Source organism: Leptosomus discolor, chromosome 8 (assembly GCF_034619465.1).
Source record: "Leptosomus discolor isolate bLepDis1 chromosome 8, bLepDis1.hap2, whole genome shotgun sequence".
Classification (NCBI taxonomy): domain Eukaryota; kingdom Metazoa; phylum Chordata; class Aves; order Leptosomiformes; family Leptosomidae; genus Leptosomus; species Leptosomus discolor.
This window is the reverse complement of record NC_141398.1, coordinates 8,737,042-8,759,927: the sequence shown is the minus strand read 5'-3', so window position 1 is coordinate 8,759,927 and position 22,886 is coordinate 8,737,042. Positions and strand designations below refer to the sequence as shown.

The 22,886-nt window shown below is 43.9% G+C and overlaps 2 protein-coding genes across 3 annotated transcripts in view; one reads left to right on the top strand and one right to left on the bottom strand.

The window, feature by feature from the left end:
• The window catches only part of LOC104342396 (poly(rC)-binding protein 3), a 64,652-nt gene extending 50,698 nt beyond the window's left edge, over positions 1–13,954 (top strand). The window contains exon 12 of one of the 2 annotated variants that reach the window (XM_086469478.1): positions 13,894–13,954. In XM_086469478.1, the coding sequence (XP_086325604.1) occupies positions 13,894–13,954 (61 nt within the window). Of the gene's footprint in view, positions 1–1,257; positions 1,607–13,893 lie in introns of those variants that run through there. The other variant, XM_086469477.1, reaches the window with a different exon arrangement.
• On the bottom strand, positions 10,793–22,356 carry ZNF830 (zinc finger protein 830). Its single transcript, XM_086469479.1, has 10 exons — positions 22,226–22,356; positions 21,989–22,088; positions 20,836–20,956; positions 20,270–20,303; positions 18,662–18,903; positions 18,255–18,345; positions 17,541–17,604; positions 14,811–14,891; positions 13,395–13,471; positions 10,793–11,465 (listed from the first exon to the last, which is right to left on the bottom strand). Exons 1-10 carry the CDS (start codon positions 22,345–22,347, stop codon positions 11,282–11,284), a joined length of 1,116 nt encoding a protein of 371 aa, XP_086325605.1. The 5' UTR covers positions 22,348–22,356; the 3' UTR covers positions 10,793–11,281.
• Between the last annotated feature and the right edge of the window lie 530 nt (positions 22,357–22,886).

Here is a 22,886-nt window from a genome sequence, read left to right as displayed (position 1 = left end):
CAGTGCACCAGCTGCGACAAACAAACGGCAAAGGGAGGATTTATCTAGGTAAACGTTTTGGCACCTGAAAAAAACAATGCGTCCTTGGAATTACTGTATTTTATGTCTAAAAATGTACAGAAAAGCCTGAATACGCGGGCCAAACTCATCTCACCTGCTGGTGGGAGGAGTTAAGAGTGAAGTGAAGGTGGTTTGATAGCTACATCCTCCAAAGAGCCCGTCACTGCCTTGGGCTCGGAGGTCGGGTTTATCTGAACTTCCTCGTGCTGGCGGGGTCTGTCTGACGATGTGTATGTTGTATCCACGTAGTACCTTGTCTGTCAGCTGGTAAGCTCGTTTATGTTCACTGTAACCACTGCCACAAGCTCAGCAAGGACACCGCTGCTGTGGAAGCCGGGGTGGTTTTCCGCCTTCCTTTTTTTACTCATTTCCTTATAATTAGATTGCATAAATACATTGTTGTGATTTAAAAAAAAAAATGTCTGGGGAAAGTACAAACCGAAGTGAACAGTCTGGGTAATCAGGTTTGTTTTATATGAAAAATGCACACTGACCTCACAGTGAATGAAATGGAAAACTAACTTTGTAAAAAAAAAAACAACCCAAAAACCAAACCAAAACTTTATGCCTTAGATGGCAGCAGCAAATCATTGCTCAGTCTCCTCTCATCCTAGCAAAATGACAAAGGGTACTATTTGTGTCACAAAATTGACAAATTGAAAAAATTACCAAACCCCCCCGCGTCCCCCTTTCAAAAATACCGTAATTTTGAAAAGCTAAATTCACCATATCAGTGCTGGGGAGTAAACTTCATAGTTATTTTAAGTTTTCTTTTAAGTTTCGTTTTTTCCATCTTTTTGCCATTACCTGCATTCCTTAGATTTCTTTTCTCATATGTAAAATGAACTAGCAACCCCCCCCCCCCCCCAACCTCTTTTTTTTTTCTTCTTCTTTTTTTGGAAAGAACTTTAGAGTCTCAGAAATGTTTTCACCATCGAATCATGAAAAACCCTTTTGTTATTTCTCTTCTTTAACACATAACATGTTCCTCCTTTGACCCTCATTTTCCCTTTTTTTCTCTCTCTTCCCTCCTCTCCCTCCCTCTCGTCTGTCCCCCTCGTCCACCGATCTAATCCTGCCCTTTCGTGGTTGCTGTCCCTCCCTCCCTTCCTCTTCCTCCTCCTCCTCCTCCCGGCCCCCACCTCCCTGGCTGGACCCTCCCAACCTGTTTGTTCCTCTTCCTCTCTTCGTTTGCAGCTTAGAGATGGCTAAAGTCAGCACCCAGACCGCTTCCGTCACGACCCCTGTTGACCTCAACATGAACCTCTCTCAGTCTGCCACCCCTACCTCCACCCCCACCTCCATGGCCGTGCTGGCGGCCGCCTCCGCCGTTACCGTCAGTACCCCCCCTCCCCTACCAACTCTGCCAACCACCCACTATGCCGTTCCTGTCTCCAGTCTGCTTGGCATGAAAACTGTCCCACTCCTGGCACTAAATGCCGCGGCCGCCGCGGGGGCCACGGGGAGTTTGTCCGCTTACACTGCCAAAATTCCTTCGACGAGCGGGGTTAAGAAATCTGACCGCCAGAAGTTTGCTCCATATTGAAGGGATGAGACACAATGCAAGCTTTGCCAGCTCTACCAAGAGTCTGTGGTAGATCCTAGTTATCAAGGAAACAATACGGCATCTTTTATTTTCTGTTAAATTGCTAGTGTTAACTGTTGCCGACTCAAGTCGTCTTCCGCTCTCCATAACGACTAACACCCGGGCACCACCGACCAACTAGTTCCAACAGCGGGCGGGCGCCAGCCCAGGGGCTTTCCCCGTCATCCCCGGGGGCTTTTCTCCCTCACCCCAACACCGTGGCCAGGGCTGGCTGTCCGGCAGCCCCGCAGCACAGCAGGGTCGCCCCCCCACCCCAGCAAGGAGACAGCTGGAGAGAAAGGAAAAAAGGCATAAACGGGGCAAACTTTTGCCAGCCGGCACTTATATCCATTTGAAGGGATCCCCCCAACCGCAGAACGATTTTCTGTGGCAAATTGGCCCCTCTGATGAATTTTTCTATTGCTAGAGCCTGCCAGTCTGGCACTTCTGATGATTGCTGGCGCCCCTAAAATCCCACGGGAAGCGCTGCCCCCCCCCCCCCCCCTCAGTCATGCTGCTGCTGTCCACAGGCCTGAAGGCTTGCGTCTTCCCTGCCCCGACACCTGCCCTGTGAGCAGGAGAGGGGCGCTAGGACGTACCAAACACCACTTCTGTGCAGCAAATGAAGCTTTCTGGTCTGAGAAAAACTGCTAAACTAAAATGACTGGAAGGCAACAAGAAAAAAACCTGACAGGCACCTGTGCCTTTCCGCTCCGTTCTTCTAAAGGTGCAACCATTTTTCTCTGGTTTGGAAAAAACATAATTTTAAGAACTTTAGGGAGGGAGAGCAGGCTCCTCCTTTTGCACCCAGATGTTTTACTCTTCTGAATACTGACAAAGTACTTATTTCTGCAAGTACTTTATAGTAGGTACCAGTCAGACATGCACAGTCACTGTTCTGGTACCCGCCTCTCGAGTATATTTTGAGCAGCCAAAATGACCATTTTTTGTTAGGTTCCTGTACAAAACTACATCCCTGGTTAACTCACCGCTGATCATGCGATGGGGTTGTATTGTAATTACGAATAAAATCTAGCACTTGCCAAAGGTTCCTGCCCGGACAGATAACATCCCTTTAACGGGAACTCAACGATGCTCAGATTAACTCAAACCAGACGCCTACTTGCAGCCAAACCCAAGAGAGCTGGGCGATGCGCTGGCTGGTTGCTAGCTGTTGGAACTAGTTTTTAACTGCATTTTCTGTTTGTCCATCCACCTTCTTTTTTTTAATTTCTGTTGCATAACTCAGTAATGCAATATTGTTTTCCTCACCACTTCCGAATCCAGAATCCCATTAGCCCACCACGTTCATCCACTTTGCACTCCTTGGACACAAAGCTTTAACAATTGAACTGTATTCAGTGCATTTTAATATAAACTAAAAACACAATGCAAATGCAATACTTTTTAAAACATGGTATTTCAAAGTGTGTTATTATTCTTATTGTATAGGGCTAAGTACTATCTCAGTATTTTGTGTCATTTCTGTATTCTGTGGGCTTTTCTTCACCTTAGCACCTTTGCACTAAGTTTTGTCGCTGTAACCATTTGTAGAACTGCCATTGTTACAGTTTGCACTTATCCAGATGGGGTTTTTGGTTGGTTTTCTTGTTCGTTTGTTTTTCTTTGTTTTGGGCTTTTTTTCTTTTTTTCTTTTTTTAATTTTTTTTTTTTTTTTTTGTATATAATGAAGGAAAAACTGGAAATAATGTCAAGGTACCTCAGCTATTTAACAGCTCTAGAAAAACTGCTGTAAAATTGTTCTGGACTATTGTAACTGTTTCAATAACTGACATTTTAAAAAAAAAAAACACACACACAAAAAGAAACCACCAACCTCTGTGTGAGAAAACTTGCCTGCATTGAAATGCTGTTCTATGCTGGTTGTGCTCAAGTGTTACTTTTTTAATAGTGAGAAGATTTTTTTTCTTTTTTTTTTTTTGCCTTTTTTTTTTTTTTTTTTTTTTCTCCTTTTCTGTTCCTCGTTTTTGTTCCTACATTTTAGGCTGTCTTCAGAAGTTACTGGCCTGGGGGCTCTGTAATGTATCTCATCATGCCCTAGTGCATTAGCCACCAGACAGGACTTTTCCAAAGCCCCATGAGACAATGCTTTCTATGGACTAATCTACAGAGGAGTTTCTGCCATTTCTAACTTTCTTATTATTCTGAGACATCAAAAGAAAATACTTCCTTTACTCTTTAAGCAACTGTGCTTCCTAACCCTTGTGTTGCTTTCATTACTGTTCCAGTTTTAACACTGTTGTGGCTCATAACATAAAGCAAAGTTATTTTCGGGGGTCAGTTTTCATTGATGTTCATGCTTTGGCTAACCTGTATAAAAGCATGGGCCGTTAGTGTTCTAAACAACTGTATTCAGCTAGAGACTCGACAGTAAATTAAATGAGACGTTTTTATAAATAAATTTTTTTCCTGATTTAAAAAAAAAAAAAAAAAAAAGACGTGGTAGCTTTGTGCATACAACTGTTGTGTTGTTTAAACTTTGTTCTTTGTAACCAAGTTGCTAATTTGTCATTTGAGAAACACTATTTTATGGATTGTCAAACTAAGCTCATAGACAAATGGCTTGTTTTCATTAATGATTAAAGGTTTCATATCATCACGCTTAAGGTCCCAGTGCTCATTGGGAAGGAGTGGAACAACTGTGCAATACTGGCAATCTTAGAAAGTACATGAGCCCGTTGTTGTCAGGGATGATGAGTGTTTTCTTGATTAGATGGAGCCAGATCGTGTAATTAGTAGAGTAAGCAGCATTTCTGCAAAGCCGTATTTGGTTTTTTAACAAAGTTGCTCTAGGAGAGCTTCTCGCACTGCATAGAAAAGGCAGAATTTGGCTGCTTGCTACAAGCAGCCGCTGGTTTGCATCGCTCTTTTTTTTTTTTTTTTTTTTTTTTTTTTTTCCCATACTGATTTGAAGATCAGATACTGGGGAAAAGAAAAGCAAGAACAAAAAGACCGACCTTGGGTACCGAGCACATTACGGCTGAGACCCTTCCCCTTTTCCCACCCCCAGCAGCACTGCTCAGTGATGAGGTTTCTAGGCAGCACCTTTCACCCGGCCAGCAAACCAGCCCAGCAGCTGGGAGGAGCATGTCAGCTGCCATTAAAAGGGGAGAACGGAGAGCTGGCCCAGGGAGGCGTCTCGCCCTGCCCTGACACCCCGCTTGAGCCCTTCCGCTCCTCTGGCTCTGCTGGAGCCCTGCAGTCACGGCCTCGCCTGAGCCCCTCGCGCAAAAGCAAGGGGCTGGCCCCGAGTCGGGGCTGCCCCCGGCGCTTCGGGCCACCTCCGCTCTCAGGGCACCGGCAATACCTGCACGTTTACTGCTCTGTCCTCGGGAGACAGCAGGGTTGGCGGCCGCGCGAGCGAGTAGCATCCTTGATGACGTGAGACTAATTCTACGACCTCCAGCCCTACTCTACTAAGGTCTAGGCTTGTCTCGGGGTAATTAGCCTGAGGTCCCGGTTCCCCTCCCTGCCCCGGCTGGGTGCTTGTGGGCTGTATCGCTGCTATTTCCCACAGACTCCAGGGTACAGAGAGCTCCTACATGTCTGCATTGAGTCTGAGCCTGGACCTACGATATGCCCGGGCGTGCGTACGGGCTTGGCAACCTGTAGAAGTCCCCAGCCTTGCCAACACAGGCGCAGCCACAGAGCAGCTCTTGACAGCAAAGGCTGCCGGGGGAGATGACAGAATGCCTGGTTGCATCCCAGCACCCAGGAAGTTACCCAATGTTGAATTAGCTATTCCAGCCCTTGGGTTGGAAGAACCATAGGCTGTAGGACTAACCTTGATAAAATCCTGTGTTATTATTACTTAACATGTATTTGTATTACTTAAAATATATTTAACTTCTTTTACTCTCGAAAGGAGAGCTGAAGCTGGTTTCACAGCACAGACCTCCAAACTCTTCGTTTCCTAAACACATACTCTTCATTTCCTCAACAGCAAAAGCCATTTCTCTGGCTAGCCTGGCTAGTGTAAATGAAAAAAAAAAAAAAAGAGAACATTATTGCAGCTCAGCGCTAAGTAGGTCAAGGCTCTGCTCTCCCACTAAAGCTGCCAGGCAAAGGGCAGCAGCAGCTCTGTCGTGTATAGCATCTTTCACATAAATAATTCCCACGTTCCTTGCAGAATTGGCTAGAGAAGAGTGAGACTTAAAGAAACCGGTGCAGGGGCTTGTTTGTGCGTGGAATGAGGAGCAGTAAAATGAAGACACATGGACAAAGGAAGGAAATAAAAAAGTCTTTTGAGGTCTTTTGCAAAAAAAAAAAAAAAAAAAACAGGCAGAAATGTGATAAAACCTAGGCCAACTGAGGATTCATTTAAATTTAATTAATTTAAATTTTATTATTTATGAATGGCAAGAAAAAGTTCCTGGATAGCTTTAAAATACAAAACAGGCAAAGAAACCACAAGAAGGTACATCTGCAGGGAGGGGAAAAAAAAAACAACCCACACCAAAAAAAAAAAGTAAAAAATAATATTATCCAACATAGAAAACTAGACCACTCATGCCCAAAGGTAGATAAGTGGAAGCACGCACCTGGTATGAAAAGGTCACTGCCCACACAACTGTGAGTTTGCAAACAAAAGATAGCACAAGTTCCACAGCTTTCACGTCATCAAATCGGTATCAGAGCTGTGGCAAACATCTCAAATAAATTCAAGCAGCTCTGTTGTGCTTCTCAAGTGAAAAAAAAAAAAAAATAATAGAAAGTACGAACGCTGGCTGGAATAGTCAGCCAGGAGGAAAACAAACACACAAACGAAGAGGTATCCAGCCACAGAAACCCAGTCCCTTGCCAATACGCAGAGCCTCCCTGTTCTCAGACGTAGCCAGAAGGCGCCTCTGGGCCCCAAGGCGCGTGTTTGTGCCAGTCAAGGCCCCTAGGAAGCAGAAATCTCACTGGTGCCATGAACGTAGGCACCCAGCAAGTGCCTCAGGCCCACGGAGCTGCGTGGGCAAGGTGTTTCTGTGAGGTTGTACCCGACAGCCTCAAAGCACGCGCTGAACCTTCCCCACCCGAACTAGGCAGAAAGGGCAGCGTCCCTGGGGTTTTTCGCTTTTAAATACCCAACAGCATGAAAGCAAGAGTGCTTCTCTGGGATGGGGGAGATCCAAATCGTTTCTTCCATAGCCTCGTCTCAGCTGAATCTATTTCAGCACTATTTATGTACTTGGTGTTCCAGGACCTTCCTCTTCTCAGGCGAGTGTCATGGTTATCGAACAAGAAAGTCCCATAGGCTAGCTAATTCGATTATTTTACAGTGGCAGGGGTTCTACAGGAAAGACTGGAGTTGTTGGGCTGCTCAAGTAGGTCACAGAACTGTATGTTCAAAGGACAGCATAGAGGAGGGATAGATCTCTCATATCCTCCATACGCAAGGCGTTAGCCCCTCTGCTGTGTTTTTGGAAGAAAGACCTGGTTTAGATGTCTGCACCAGGGAATGGCTGGCGTTGCTTTTCCCAGCTAACAGGCCAGGATAGTTCTAAGTGAAGTGATGAACAGATTAAATGAACTTGTCCTGAGCACCACTTTGGAGGGATACAAGCACACCCTGCCTCTCCTGCCCCTGAAGCGTACTCGCTCCGTGGTTCCGGGAAGGAAGGCGGTCATGTTGGTTAAATCAGGTTCTGCATCAAAGCATGTCTCCTGTCACCCTAGACTGGCAGAGGTCTCAAGACAGTAACTGAAATGAAAGAGGAGTGTCAAATTCATCTGATGGTACCTAACAAACGGGAACTTCGGAAACATTACGTGCTCACATTATGGTTTCTAATGACAGCTGCAGCATCATCGCTGTTGGTTGGACGACTCATTTCCTAGTGCAAGCTTTCTCGATCGTAAGAAGAAAGGAAGTATTTCTAAGCGCTGAAAATATTTGAGCAATATGACCTCTCTCAGTAGAGCTACTTCTATCTCAGTGTTTCTAAGATGATAAAATGCGGAGAATTTCATTACCGTGGCATGTAATAAATTTGTGTCCCCTCAAATTGCATTTATCGGCAGGGGGCCTGACCAAAGCTAATGTTAATGTTCTTTTCAACCACTATTCGTAATTCTGAAGCAAATTTTAATATGATATGCTTTAGTGGAGGCATGACGAACAATCACGTTGGCAAATGAGAACACCGCTTTGTTTGCTGTTGTTAGTCTGGTTGGTTTTGCGCCATCGCTTCTGGGCTCCTCTGTACCAAATACAGCCCTTTTCCCACATCCACTTGTGAGTCGCGACAGCAGCAGCTTGCTCCTTCCATGGCGGCCCAGAAGCTGGCACACAGGTTACCGCGTGTGAGGGACTGCCCTTGCCGGAGAACAGCCAACTGCCAACAACCGTGGTCAGCTGCTCCCTGCAGAGCTGCTCCTCGGACCTCGGGCTCAGCTGCGCACGCACATTCTAGCCCTGGAAGTCACCTTCCAGTGTCAAATCCACTGAGCTGGGGAATCGCAACTATTTCTTGGTGGCATGAAATTCCACACTTCTTAAATTTGGGCAACACTCTGCGTTGTCGTATCCATAAATAAGGATTACAAATGCTAAGTCTTCCCCCTCAATTCTTCAGTTTTCTGGAAGGCCTGGAGGTCAGAGAATTAAAATATTCTTCTCAGCTCCACTGTGTCAGAGATTAAAACTTCATTTTTAACAGCGGCTATGGACAGAGTCAGTTATTACGACTCCTTTCATCTTTATTGTTTAAAAACAGAATTCAAGTTAAGACATTAGGAAGAAATTAAGGAAGTACATATTTTTTAAAACCATTATTTGCTCTGGTTAATCATCTAGCTGAATGGCCCATCAGAAGTTCACAAAACTGTTCTCTCAAACTGAGGACAGACTTCAAACATAAATTAACTATGCCTATGTTTTTCGAAGACACAGGAGACTGTTTACCTTGATAAATTAGCTTGACTATTCGGTAAGGTTGGGATAATTCCCTCTTCTCCCTCACAGGCATGGCACTTTCATTGCCAAAAGTCAGGATGATTTCTTGCCTTGTTCACACAACAGCCCACGTACATCAACGGTCGCGCAGGCTACAGTTAGCAAAGTCACTCCTATCTTCTTCACACAGCTCTCTGAAAGCTTTCTTTCAAGTGCTGAAGAAACGTACAGCTGTACGCACTAAGCTCTACGAAACTTGTGACCGCACGGTTTGCAGATCTATGAGATTCCCGCAAGGAAAAAAGCACCAACTCCTAAACAAGCAACAACCACGAGGGACCTCCTCAGCAATACACACCCACAGGCTTGTCCGTCACCTTTACTCTTCCAACAGACGTTATGCAAGGATTACGAACGGAGCAGTGAGTGATGGGGTGTTTACTCCTGCCGTCTGCTCCTAATAACTAACACAGCGGCCTGCACCGGTTTGGATTTGAACGTACAAGCTCCCCGTGCCGTGACTAAACTCACTGCCTTTAGCTCCTCGCCTCTAGAGAGCGCCGAGGAGGAGAGCAACTGAGCTACAGCAGCTGAGCTGGTTGAACAGTTTAATAGCTCCTCGCCTATTTATCTGCAGCTGAAACCACGATCTGCAGATTCAGGTACAAAGTGGAAGTAACGTTACAGCTCGAGGTACAAAATGGCAGTGTTGAGTTATAAACTCAGAGATTCACATTTTTACACTGCAAAAGCATCTACGTCCATGACGCTCAGTGTAACCTGGCTTTAGTCACGTTTCCCTGACGTTGAGCCCAACGCCGAGAGCGGTTCGGAAGTCCAGTGCCAACAGCTCGTACGCTCTGGTGAGCGAGGGCAGGGAGAAGCAGACAACCAGAAACTTAGCTTAGGTCTTCTGAGAATGCAACTGGGGGAGTGTCGCTTGGTTTGTATGAAAAAACCTGTCCATCTGTTAATACCGTACCACCCTCTCAGCTGGAAGTTCTCTTTGTGGTATCAACGCACCTAGAGATCTTTCACTACAGCATCACAGGCGCCTTATACATTGATAGTCAAATGTTTCACGCTGTAGAAGGGAATTTTATTTCCGTTTTTGCCCACTGAGTTTTCTCCAACTTGCCAAAACGTTCATTATTTGTTTCAGTAGTCTCTGAATGTTCTGTATTTCAGTGCCACCTCAACAGCACTAATTCATGCAGGACTGCAGCGTGGTGTCACACATTTCAGCAGTAGCAGCCACTCGCTTAGGGTTATTACATCAACCAGAAGCCAATGGCCGTCAGCCAGCGTACGTGGGCAGGAATAAACGGATGCACCAAACCGCCAAGGACCACTGCTTGAATTTTGACAGCTTTATAAATATAAAGAGCTGAACCCAAGGGTCACAGAAACCAGGAGTGGGGAAAAAGCATCTCACGATACGGAAAGGGCTCCCACCGTATCAGGTCTTTCTTCCAAAACGGGCAAAGTAAACATCTACCTTTAGTTTTTCTCTCTATTTGCTTGGTTAATAAACATCTGTGAGGCAAGTGCCTAGAATGCCCTCATAAGAGCAAAGCTTGTTTTCTCCCTTTAAAAACCTCACTAACTTGTTTTAGAACAAAAATCTTTTAAAAAAAAAAAAAAAAAGGAAAATGTTAAGCTGTTCTGTCACAACTTTACTTTTTGATAAAAATCAAGCCACACATTTCTGCTATTTTTTCAAAAGTCTTCAGCAACTTTGAAATGTTTTAAAGTTTGCAAAAGTAAAAAAAAAAAAAAAAGCTTAAAAAAAGACACTTACCAAAGCTCAAGGTAGCTCTGCTTTCCATGTCCCAGCCTTGTCAAGTTTGTTGGTTCTTGATTTTAACTTCATCTGTATTTACCAGAACAGAAATCAATCTTAGATGCTCTCCACGCCAAAGATAATACCTGAAGACAACTGCCAGTGTTTACAGCTAGAGAAACGATTGTACCTCCTCAGTGCCCGGTGCAGTACCTTCCTCTCTGGCGTTTTGTCACCCTTGTATTTAGTTCTGCAAATATGTAACCATTGTCTTTTCATCCCTCTGCTTCAAGAAATGTGAGGTATGCTACCCTGTGGCTGCACTAAGCAAAACAAGATACTGTAAAGAAAAATATTCAGCACTGCCTACAGCACATGACAGGGTACACACTGTGGAGAAGCCGTAGCTCAGCGTTTCTGAGCTTGGTCCTTACGCACACAGAGAAACTGTAACAGATCCTGAAAAGAAATGTACGTATTTTATTGGGAGCTGGGGCAGTGGATGGAAGAGCACTTACAAATTTTAAGATAACATAAATGCGTAATATTTTCCTTTCCCTAACCCCCCCCAATCTGGGAAAACTCCATACGCTATCGCTTCTGCAAGTCCTTTACTTCTGTACACAGTAACCCAAGTCTCAAAATTACCAGATACATCTAATGCTTCAAAACCTTAGAGATTCTTATTAATCCCATTAAAATACCTCTGTTAGGAAACCAATAATTTTAATAGGAAAGGTGCATTCAATACTGTAAAACATTTGCAATGTACAGTTTTTACAGCAAGTCATATGCCACTGTAGATCTACAAAGAGGCGCTTTTTTTAATACACTTGGTTCTTTACCATCTCATGATCCTCTTTAAATAAATACTTAACAAAAGCGTCTCACTCTGGACAACAGAAGTAACATCACAGGTAAAGAGAGTGTCAACCCCGTGGCAGAAATGCTACAACAAAGCCCCTTTCACCCGCCAGTCTTGAGACAGCAGATCCTGCAATTCTTCTTCATCTTCGCTACCAACAGCCTCATCCTCTTTCTCTTGTGCTGCTTTTAACCTCATGGCTTCCTTTAACTTCTCCTTCATCAGATCCTGGCGGTTACGCAAAAGCTCAACGCGGCGATAACATTCACTGTTGAAAAGCAAACCACCTATTAACACTTGTGGCCTGTCCACATTAACTGGATTTTCTACAGGGCTGGATTTCGCTTCTCCAAATTTGGATAAAAAAAAAAAAGCTCCGTAGCTTCCCAAAAGCTTTTAGAAAAAAAAAGCTTTCAATATGCTCGTGCACCCTCTCTGTGGTAGCCAAGTGGAAAGAGGGCAGAGGAGAGGCGCGCGCCCTTCTCTCGCGATGAGATCTAACGCAAATATTTAACGTCAGCAATACCACCACAAATCTTTTTTTTTTTAAGAAAAGCACAGCACCAATATCCACTTCTCCACAAGGAGAGACGCCATTCTCTGCTCCACTGAAGGTTTCACATGTGGTAGAAAGGCGAGACATCAATTGGCTATCAGTTTTGGTAACTTAGTGCTGGCATCTCTGCAAATGAAACAGCTGCACGAGCGTTCAGGTTCTTTCTCTGCTCACTGTGTGCTGTAACCGAACATTTTAATTGAACACTATCCACAAGTTTCAGTTTCCCATTGACTTAAAAGGTTCTCTCCTTGAAATATGTTTTATAACAATTAATCTAGCCATTTTAACAGGGTATTTTGTTGAAAATGCCAAGCCAGGTCAGCCTGATTTAAATACATCTTTGATGCTTTCATTCCTATTCACTAGGAGGAGCCAACAAGGAAAGATTTAATATCTGGGTCCTGTTTTTGCCTATCTGCAATACGATTACGTACAGGCAGTCACAGCTGAAGATTTTAAGGCCGAGGAAAACACGAATGTCACTGGAATGAATCTGATTTTTAATTTAGTTTGAAATAGCTTGCATTTAAATATCCTCAGAAGACAAAGCTACAAAAACATTCCTTAAAAAAAAATAATTCTATTTGGAACTTTTATTTTGGGGAAAAATAATTACGGTAACAAATCTGAAATCTCTAGAAATTTCTGAATTTGGTTCTACGTACTACAGCATCCTAAGCTACTGGGAAAAATGACTGCTCAAAGACAGCCAGGTTTAGCTCAAGCCCTCTCCAAAATGAATGACCACTGTTAAAAGGCACTCCTGTACGGCCCAAGCTCGGTTTGAACGCAATGCTGGGGTTACTATACGCTGATTATCTGCAGCGTGTAAATCTGTCCAGGCGGCCTAAGTGTTGCTTTAGTTTTTAGCGTCTTCTTTTTGTCCCGAGGTTCGTTCAAATCTGAATTCACCTTTTCCTTTTCAGTCGCTACCATTGCCATAATCACTGTTAATCAACGTGTTAAGCTACATGATGATGGCAACCGTCTGTTCCACTCAGCTGTCTTTCAGGTTACTCAGAGTTTAAACTGACTCTTACCCAACCGCTACACCTACCATTTCAACAAAACGAAACACCTCACTTCATGCAATGAACTGCATTGTTCAACAAAACTATTAAGTAAACTTTTGTTAGAAAGAAGGAGAGTTAGTCACAGACCAAGGCATTTCCAGTACAACAAAAGGACGGTCGACACACAAATCTTGTTACTGACATTTTAATTGCAGTGCAGAATATCAGACCTTGTTTTTTTAAAAATGTTCACATAAATTCTGCATCAATCCGAATTCACAAAGAAACACAAATCAAGACCCTTGACAGGGGGAAGGGGGACAGTTTGTTCAAAGAATTTGTCTTCTATTGCTTTATTTTGCCCATGCCTGCTTGCTGTACTTTCAGTGATTCTAGTGCATTCTCTCTTTGCAAATAATTACATAACTTTGCACCAAAATTCATGTTTTTATTAGGTATCATTCTGCAATTTGAGGGAGTGTGTCTTTGTCCTTCAAATGTTCAGGGGATTAATGCAAGGTAGTATCACAGCAGATTAAAATTAAAAATGTTTTTATCACTCTAGTCAAATTGCAATCCATTATGCTGGAGAATAGAAAGTTTGAGGAAAATCTGAACTACTTACATCTGCTCATCGATCTCTCCAATCTGACGATCTAGTCGCCCCTCCTCATCCTCTTCTGCCACTATTGCTTCTGAAATCTAAACCAGAACAGCGCTAAGAAAACTCACCTTCATCCTGAATTCCACTGTTGTTCCTTTTTGATGTTTGTGTCTTCCCTCCCTCCCCTCTCCCTCAAGTCAGTGTCAATCTCCTATACATATACTCCCACCTTCACAAAAGACTCTGGAGGCAAATACAGAATAAAAAAAAAAAAACTGATCTGGTTTAATTTGAAATGGAAATGTTTTTTTTCCTTAAAAGTCTGGCTGCTTTGGGGTTAACCTTTTGAATTTTTCAATGCACTACTATTTGAGCATAAACAAACTACGGGCATCCAAAGTCTGAGGCTGAAACAGGAGCCACATCCCAGTGCTTGGGAGTTGATTACACGCTTATTGAAAGTATTGGTTAAATATTCCCACTAGATCCCGAAGTGTTTCTAACCTGTTATTTTTTTCAGCATATACTTTCTCAAATCTGAATGTCTGGGAGATGCTATGCAATCAATGGTCCACGCATAACTGAGAAGATTCCTTCTAAGCTGAAGAATTATCTGAATGGCTAATGCTAGCAAAATGTATCCACCACTGCTTTTGTATGAACATTCGCTCTGTTTATAGTGCTGACCGCTTTAAAATGAGCAATGCGGAATTTGTTTGCGCCACTTTTCTTAGCAGTTGACGTATGAGCAATTATGTACGATTAAAATTAAAAACCTAGCGAATACTCTAGGGGAAGATGAAGAACACCAGGTATCTTTAGTGACAGTTTTATATTGTACAAAAAGGCAGACAAAAACCCGTTCCAGGAAGACTTTCCATGCAATGCTAAACAGTAAAAAATGGAAGTACAGAAAAATCATGGCCAACTTACATGTCTCGCACACAAAAATCTTTTGTCACTTTCCCAAACGTTGGGGTTCCTTTCCAGTCCATTTAAATTAGCCATAAACCCCAGGTGACCTACACTTTATGGATCCTTTTTGAAAAAGACAATCGGGTGACGTTTTGTTCTGTGGTTTTCAAGGTTAAAATATGACTAGAGCTCATCTAAAGAGGTGCCCACTATTATGTCCTGTTGGGATACAGGATGCTGATCTGAGGTACATGCTCTCTTATTTAAATACAATTTAACAAATCTAACTAGATAGATACTGATAACTGGATCCTGCTCAGCAGTTTTTTCAGCTTAATTTCCCTTAAGTGGAAAAGAGAAGGAACCCTTTGCTCATTTATAAAGTGCATTTAACCACACACTGCATTGCAACAAACAGCTGACAAATGCAGATGTCAGTCATTCTGCAGAGCTGCATGAAACTGTTGTTTTCCTTATTGTGTATAGTATTTAGAATCAATAAAAATAGATTCCATTACTTACTGTGTTGACCTGTCGCATTGCCTTTTGAAATTCATCCCATTCTTTGTCCATCTGATCCTTGGGAGCATCAACTTTTCGCACCTAAGGAACATGAAAAAAAAAAAAAACAGGCTTATTAAAAATTTATGTCTAGTGACTCTTTGGGGCACTGTACAGCCTCTGGAGAAGCAGCACAAGCCATGCTTGTTCCCAGGAAAGGCTGGCCGACACGCTTCAGTTTAAGTAACGCCTATGAGTAAGAGAGCGCAGCTGCACAATGGTGTGGAGGAAAAACCTGACTCCAACCCTGGACTGAAACAACGTCCTTGACTGCAGCGTTAAAGAATAATTGACTAAGAATGGATGGTGTGGAAGGGTTGGAGTAACAAAAGGGACCAAGTCTGTTAATTTGATGGTCTGTAATTTCATTATGGCAGGTGAGAACTAAATTCTCCTGTAAGCTGCCTGCTCAATCGTGTACAGTGGCCATCTCACAAGCCAAAGAGCAGCGAGTTATTTGCCTTTGGCATAACACAAAGTATCAAATGATTCGGTCACTAGCCTGACTGGTGTTAGGTAGTCTGACTATATTTCAAACCTAGTCTAATTTTGTTGGCTAACAGAAGAAATAGTATAGCTACGTACCAATCTGAACGACATGCAAAGCTTTTTCTTCTGTGGTAGACAGCATTAATTACTGAGACGAGAAGACTGAAAAAGTAGTAGCTGTAAGAATGTGTTTGAGATCTACAACTAAGGTAATCGAAACCGGATTGTGCTTTTAATACAAGCAAAACAAACAAGATCATCCACCTGTGTAACCAAAACTTCCACCATTCAAGACTGGAAGATGTGGCATATAACATACGTTAGATGACAGATTCTGCCTGGCTCTGGACTGGGTGGAAACTATATAGCTAGGAGAACTAAGCAGTTTGAACAGAATAATTCGTGACACCATCTTTTTGCATTAGCATTGTTTTTGTTTTATTCGTTCCTCTCTCTTGGTAACACACATCAGTCATCATCACGGTAGAGACAACGGTTTGGTATATTTTGTTCCTGAACGACGATACAAAATCCAGTAGTATGAATTAAGTTTGTAGAATACACTAGAAGCTTCCAAGCAAACTGCATACTGGGAAGGAATAGTCACCATTTCATTTTTCTGTTCTGTGATTCTTTCTATCATATGTGTATGTACTGTGTTATTACGCATTGTGGTTGTCTTTTGTAATTCATAATTATTTGTATTTCTTACAATAAATTTAAACACTAAAGACATTATTTTTCCTTGAAATATTTATCTAACCTAGAATTTAACTACTTTATAAACTCCTGATGGAAAGAGCCAACGTTTTTCAAGCCCCCAATCTCCCTTCCAAATGCTCACTGTTAATTCAGAAAAGAATTATTTTGTGTACGAGTCCAACACAGAATCACTGCAACCCTCCCACAACATAAGCGATGTCACCAACATTTTCCTTCCCCTGCATATTAGCTAAACTTAGAAAGGTCTGATTAAAAAGGAGAGCACCTGAAAGCAGTTCAAGGAAGAGCTTACTGGAACATGTATCCACTTGTAAATGTTATCAGCTGAGGCGATAACCAGAACAAAGATCACTGACCAGCGTCCGCACAGATAGAAGCTCCACAGTGTGAACAATAGGGAAGTGTACTTAAGGAAAATAAAAGAGGCTTTGAGCCTACAACACTATTATTTCAATAGAGCAAGCAGGAAAGCCATCAAATTTGTGGCAAATTTTACAAAACAAACTAACAAAAAAGGTTCGTATTCCAAATATTGGTGTTTATTTTGGTCATCATTTGGAACTGCGCACGCTGAAGGAAGTATGAATGATTTTGATCAAAAATTCAAAATTTTTAGTTGTGGTCTTTTTTTGAGAAGCACATTGAATGCCCACATTTCTCTTTGGAGCATCAAAAAAACCCCATCAAAAATGAGGGCTGAAAACCAAGTTCACTGTTGCAGTATGTCAGTACTAGAGATTACAGCGTGTGCCATAATCGAGCTATTTTAATTCTAACAGGATGTACAGTATCAGTCACACAGTAACTCTTAACACTTTTCAACAGGCTCTCTCAAAGTACATTAGAGAACTATTTTTACATCCTTACTTCCAAAGCAGAATTGGATGTACAAGTTAGGTGAAATGCTTTTCCAGGGATGACTCAAAGAAATAAAAGTAACGGGTGGATTGTCCAAATCTCAGTCCAGCATTTTAACCAAGAAGTGACATGTCTTTGGTTTTCTTTAAGAGCCACAAAGGAACCACAACCAAAAATACCTTCTGAGACACGATTTAACAAGCTCTTCCTGCCCACCTCCGTCCCTTTTCATGCTTTCTAGTTAACACAGAATGAATGGTTCAGAGCTGCGCCAGGGGAGGTTTAGACTGGACATTAGGAAGCATTTCTTTACCAAGAGGGTGGTCAAACACTGGAACAGCCTTCCTAGAGAGATGCTCAATGCCCCAAGCCTGTCAGTGTTTAAGAGGCTTTTGGACAACGCCCTTGATAACACACTAACTTGGTCAGCCCTGAATTGGTCAGGCAGTTGGACTAGATGATCACTGTAGGTCCCTCCCAGCTGAAATAGTCTATTTGAAATAGTTCAGTGATTTTCTTATATTCTGGTATGACTAACTACCCAGAAAAGCACCCTTACTACTCAGAAAATCATTCCAACTGGCAGAAATAAATCCAGCAGCGTAAAAAGAGATCACCTACCTTTGCATCCACTTCAGGATCATCAAAGAAACCTTCTGGCAAAGCTTCCGCAGTATTTTCTTTCCTGAAATGTTTGATTACTATTATCCCAAGTAAACACTTTACAACCTGCTTTATTGTAGAGCTAAAAATAGTCAAGAATAAAATCCATAATCTTTTATAAAAAGGACCTAGAAATGGAGCAAGTTTTTTATGCCCCGAGTTTTCCCTACAACCGTCAAAACTGGCTGCTTCAGTCAGGTCTTACCTAACTTACAAGGAACTGCACAGACAGGTTTAAATCTGTCAAATCAAGAGCTATAGCTTAGGCTTCTTAAACTGTGTGCTGAGCACCCAAACACTTTAACAGCAGAGTCTCTACTTTTGAAAGCCTAAACCACTGTCTAAAAGACTGCTCATGTGAGCTGAACCATTATTAAAGAACAAGCAAACAGTTTTCTTTGAACAGTTAAAAGCAGTGGCTGCCATGGAGCATTAAAATCTGCAGACAGAGCTGTCCAACCGACACTGCACGGCACTGCTCCGTCTCTGATCCTGCCCCGACGGTGCGAAACACCTGCCTGACACAGCGCGAGAGGCCGACATACACACAAACCATTCCAAATACGAGTTAACAACATGACAGACTTGTAACTGATCACAGTCTGTGCTTTCTGGAAGAAAAACGTTTATTTACAGTTCCCAAATCTATCAGCATTTGATTTGACTGCTTACCTTTCCACTATCTTCTCTTGTATCTCTGCTTTCTGTATGGATCCTGAATGGGAAACTAAAGGAGCAGCTGTAGTTTTGCTGTCAAAGAAGTCTATAAGAAAGGACAGAAGCCGATGAACAACAAGAACAACTATTCAAAGCTTCTTTATAAAATTCTGACTAGAGAGGAATTTCTGTTAATACCTTACTGAATCAAGGGAGGAATAGCCAGACAGCCTCAAACAATTAGAACATACAATCAATAAGCACGCTAACAAACTAGCAAGGAATCTCCCTTCTCTGCTTCCGATATTACACGCCCTAATCAGCTAATAGCAATAATTAGAAAAATAAATGAAAACCCTTCCATCACCAGTTAAAACACAGCTTCTCCTTACTGAATCACTCACTATTTCAGTCAGCATTACCTGCAGGCAAAGAATTAGCTTCTTGAGTTGGAGGTGGAATTTCAGTTTTGTGCATAACAGAAGATTTTTTTGACTGATCTTGTTGTTCCTCCTCCTCCTCCTCTTCATCATCATCATCATCATCATCATCATCATCATCATCATCATCATAATTTCCTGCCAATAAGCTGGGACCTGGATCCTTTGAAAGCTGTTCGTTTGCATTACCTTGCTCCGTGTCATCAAAAAAATCTGCTGGTAGCCTAGTAAAGAACACAGAATTATTTCAAACCTCACAAAAATCAGCGACAGTCCAGCACCCGAAGCCTATCACTCTGTGAGCAATACAATCTTTTAGCTACTGTGCAACACCCTGAACTGCACAGCTACCGATGTAACCACTGTCTGAAGGCAGCACAGACTGGTTGCTTTTATTTGAAGTTCCCCAGAAAAGCTCAGGTTCATTCTGCAAACCCATTTCAGTCCCATTTTTGTATTCAGTATCAGAAACGTTAATAAAAATATCCCCTAACAAAGTGCATTTGGAGGAACGGAAGCTTGGGTAACTCTAATTAATTAATTAATAATTTAGTTAATTGCATCAGTGTACCCAGGCTGCGAACACATTAAATACAAGACTCATAGTTCAGCAGTCACACTAATGTCTCGCCAACCTCGGTAACCTTCACGCATAACACACCGAGTTATTCTGGGTACCTGCTGCTGCTCCGAACTGCAGCTTACCAGAGCCACACAGGCTCAGCCATGAGGAAACTCGGATTTGCTTCGAATAGCTGCAGGCCTCCACGCCAAACATTCTTCCAGGTTATATTTTAAAATCATCATACCAATCAGTTTCACAACGAACAAACCTCTCCACTGTTAGTTCTGCACACACGCTCAAAATTTCTACAAGGTAAGCGTCTTCTCCTGTCAAGATAACAGCACGTAATACCTACGCAAGACAGCAATAATTTATCCTCTGAAGAAGCGTACGGGAGACCTGCAGGCCTCGTGTGACACCTACCAACCCCACAAAGATGTCCCAATACCGTCAGAAATCTTTAGTGGCAGTAAGATGCTGAACCCAACCCCCTGAAGTCAAGTACGCTCCTCTATCTGGGAGAGTTCAACTGCATGATAGGCATTTACATGAACTTTAAGTGACAAAAATGCGTTGATGACATCTGTTAGTAGTCTTTGTGAATAAATATCATCTAAATGTACATTTAAATATACATTTAAAATTTGTCTTAATTTCAGACTACCACCTCTTCTGCAGTATGCTAGCATTAAAAATTAAGAGTGCATGCCACAACCTAGTTATTTTCATCCTAGCAAACTGCAGAACACCACCACATATTAACCCTTAAAAGTCTGACAGTAACAGTAAAACAATTCCTGTTTTGTCAGAGACTCTAGAGTCAATACCGTGGTTTTCTCATCTGCACTGAGGAAGGTGCTGTCGTGTTCAGGAATGTACACCCATGTTAGAAAACGAGCAGAAACAGGGATCTGCTGATTCTCTGAATCTTTACCCTTGGCTAGGAAGGAACAATGAGGAAGAACAGGGTGAGAATACAGCAGCTGGTAGTTACAAAAATCTCACATGTAATAAGATCTACTTACCCAGACGTAGAAGTATGTGGCTTTTCGTCTGTACCTGTGTAACAGCCAAGAGTCACTTCTTACAATCCATGCTTTTAAAAGAAACATCCCTCAAGCCTACAGCAGCAAGGTCACAAATGCACACTTTCACATATTTCATGTATTTACATGTTTAGTAGCACCACAGGAAAAATATGAACTATCTTTCCTTTAGGATGAACTTTCATGCAGGATTTGAGGTAAACCCACTGAAAAGGAACACCACCACTTCTGGGCAAGTGCTTCTACTGCGTAACTTACACTGCTGCTGGTTCTGTTTGGACCAAGCCCAGAGCTCCATGACCTAATTTAACCCAATAAACCAAAACCGGGTAAACTATCAAACGTGCAGTTTTCTCCCGATCAGTGAACTCACTGAGAAAGAGCCACACAGACTTTTTCCCGTTTCAGCAGCAACAGGCTGACGTTAACTCAACAGTCTTGTGTATTCACACTCACTTCCACAGGAAAAAAACAAACCAAAACCATCCAAGATGTGAAATGGCTAGATTCTGGCAAGTGCTTGATCGGTATTTTCCTCTCCTTACCTTTTACTCTCTTTAACTCTGTATTTTCTGTGTCAACAGTTTTTCTCTTGACAGGATGAGATGATGTGCTAGCAGCTGAACCAGTTGCTGTCTGCTTTGTGCCTTTTAATTCTGCAACTCTCTGTAAAGAAGTACAAAATTCAGGAAGCTTTCCTAGCAGGAACTTGTGGATTGCAGCTTAAAATATAGCGCTTTTACAACAGTTTAATAAAGTGAGCTAGTATCTTTCTAGAACAAGATCACTGAAACAGACATCACGGATAACAAAACCAAGACCAATGTTTCTGCCAGCCCCTTGAACGATGTGACATGAGGGCAGAGGAGCTGACAGTTGCACAAGAGAAGCTCTATGAGTGAGAAAGGAAAGACTAAGATCAGTGACATCTACAGCAGTAAGACACTGGGGGAAAGGGCAACAAGGCTGGACTCATCCTAAGGTCCAAGAACGTTAAGCGTTTTAAAATTAAAAGACAGCAGTAGTATTAAAGCCATGTCACTGTGCCTTGCCACAAGAATCTACTCAGAAGGTAATGAACCAGGAACCCCTCACGTCTTTTGGTCTTTTCCTCAGTACTTGTAAAATTAAATGCAATCTCTTCAGTTTCTGCTAAGAGGCAGAATTTGAAAGGACAAAAACGTCAGACTGAAGGTGGCATCCACGTTACAAGCTCACGGAAATTGTTTTACAAATGCTTTACTGCTGAATTATAAAGAAAAAAAAAAAGCACATGTTTCCTTAACGAGGTTTAAGCTGTCCCTTGGTAACATACAGGTAACACGCAATCCCAGGGAGGGTTTCCAAGCCCGAGCTGCGGACAGGGGACAGCTCCAGCTGTCGCTAACTCGGGAGCGGCCCCTCGGAAGGCACGGGGCGATCCTCTCCATCAGCACAGGGGTGTCAGAAAGCCCAAACGCGGCAAGTTTTCACACCACCCTCCCCTGGCAGAAGCTCAACCGGACCCACTGCCGCACACCTCCAGGAGCAGCAACCCCCCCCCCCCCCCCCCGCCTCCCAACGCGGCGCCCCCTCCCCGCTCCTTCCCCTTCTCCCCCCGTGACTTCCCCACACCACAAACCCCGCCAGGGCCCAGCTGACACCCGCGCCCCCCACCCCACGGGCACCCAGGCCCACGGGGCCCCCGCGGCCGCTCACCTCCCGGTGCTGCTTGCCCAGGGCGTGGGTCTGCCACAGCAGCTCGCTCTTCACGGGCGCGTTGCACAGCGTGCAGCTCAGGTGCCCCAGGCTGTTGTACGTGCCGGCCGCCGTTAAGGGAAGCAGGGCGCTGCGCCGCGGACCCCCCGCCCCGCCGCGGCCACCCCCTCCCTCCCTCCCGCCGCCCGCCCGGCCGGCCCCCGAGGCGAGCGCTAGGGAGCCCGGTGCCGAGGATATTTGGCGAAGGGCGAGTCGATCCGCTTCTTCCCCGCGTTCTGCCGCTGCTTCTCCCGCATGAGGCGCCGCAGCTCCTCCTGCCGCACCTGCTTCCGCCCCGCGCCCACCCCGCCCGCCGCCATCTTCTCCCGGCGAGCAAGGCGGAGGGGCGGGGCCAGCGGCCAGAGAGAGGCTACGGCTCCGCCCCCCTCGCCCCCACCCCTCCCCCCGCCGCGCGACGCACGTCGGGAGCGAAGGCGGCGCGGGCGGGGCTTCGGCTGGGGGCGGGGCCAGAAGGGGCGGTCCCGCCCCCAGCCCCCAGGAGGAGGAGGAGGAGGAAGGGGAATAAAATCACCTCAACAATTATTCTCCGGCTTGATCGGGTTTTTCAGCGGTTGGGCCTTTGGAGCACCGCTGTAACCAGAGAGCTGCCGCCATCCAGCTGTGGGCCACAGCGCTGGCTAAATTCCCCCAAACGTGCGCCCAAAAGTACCCAAAAGTAGTGAAAAAGAATCAAAAACCCCATGGTACAGCCCCTGCGCCCAGATCCAGAACCCCCCAGTGTGCAACACGACTGTGAAAAGTGCTTCAAAAAAAAAAACCACCCAAAACCCAAAACCCAACCCCCCGGCTGCTCTTTATGCCTCCTCGGCCGGTGGCCGGCCACGGCGCCATTTTGGGC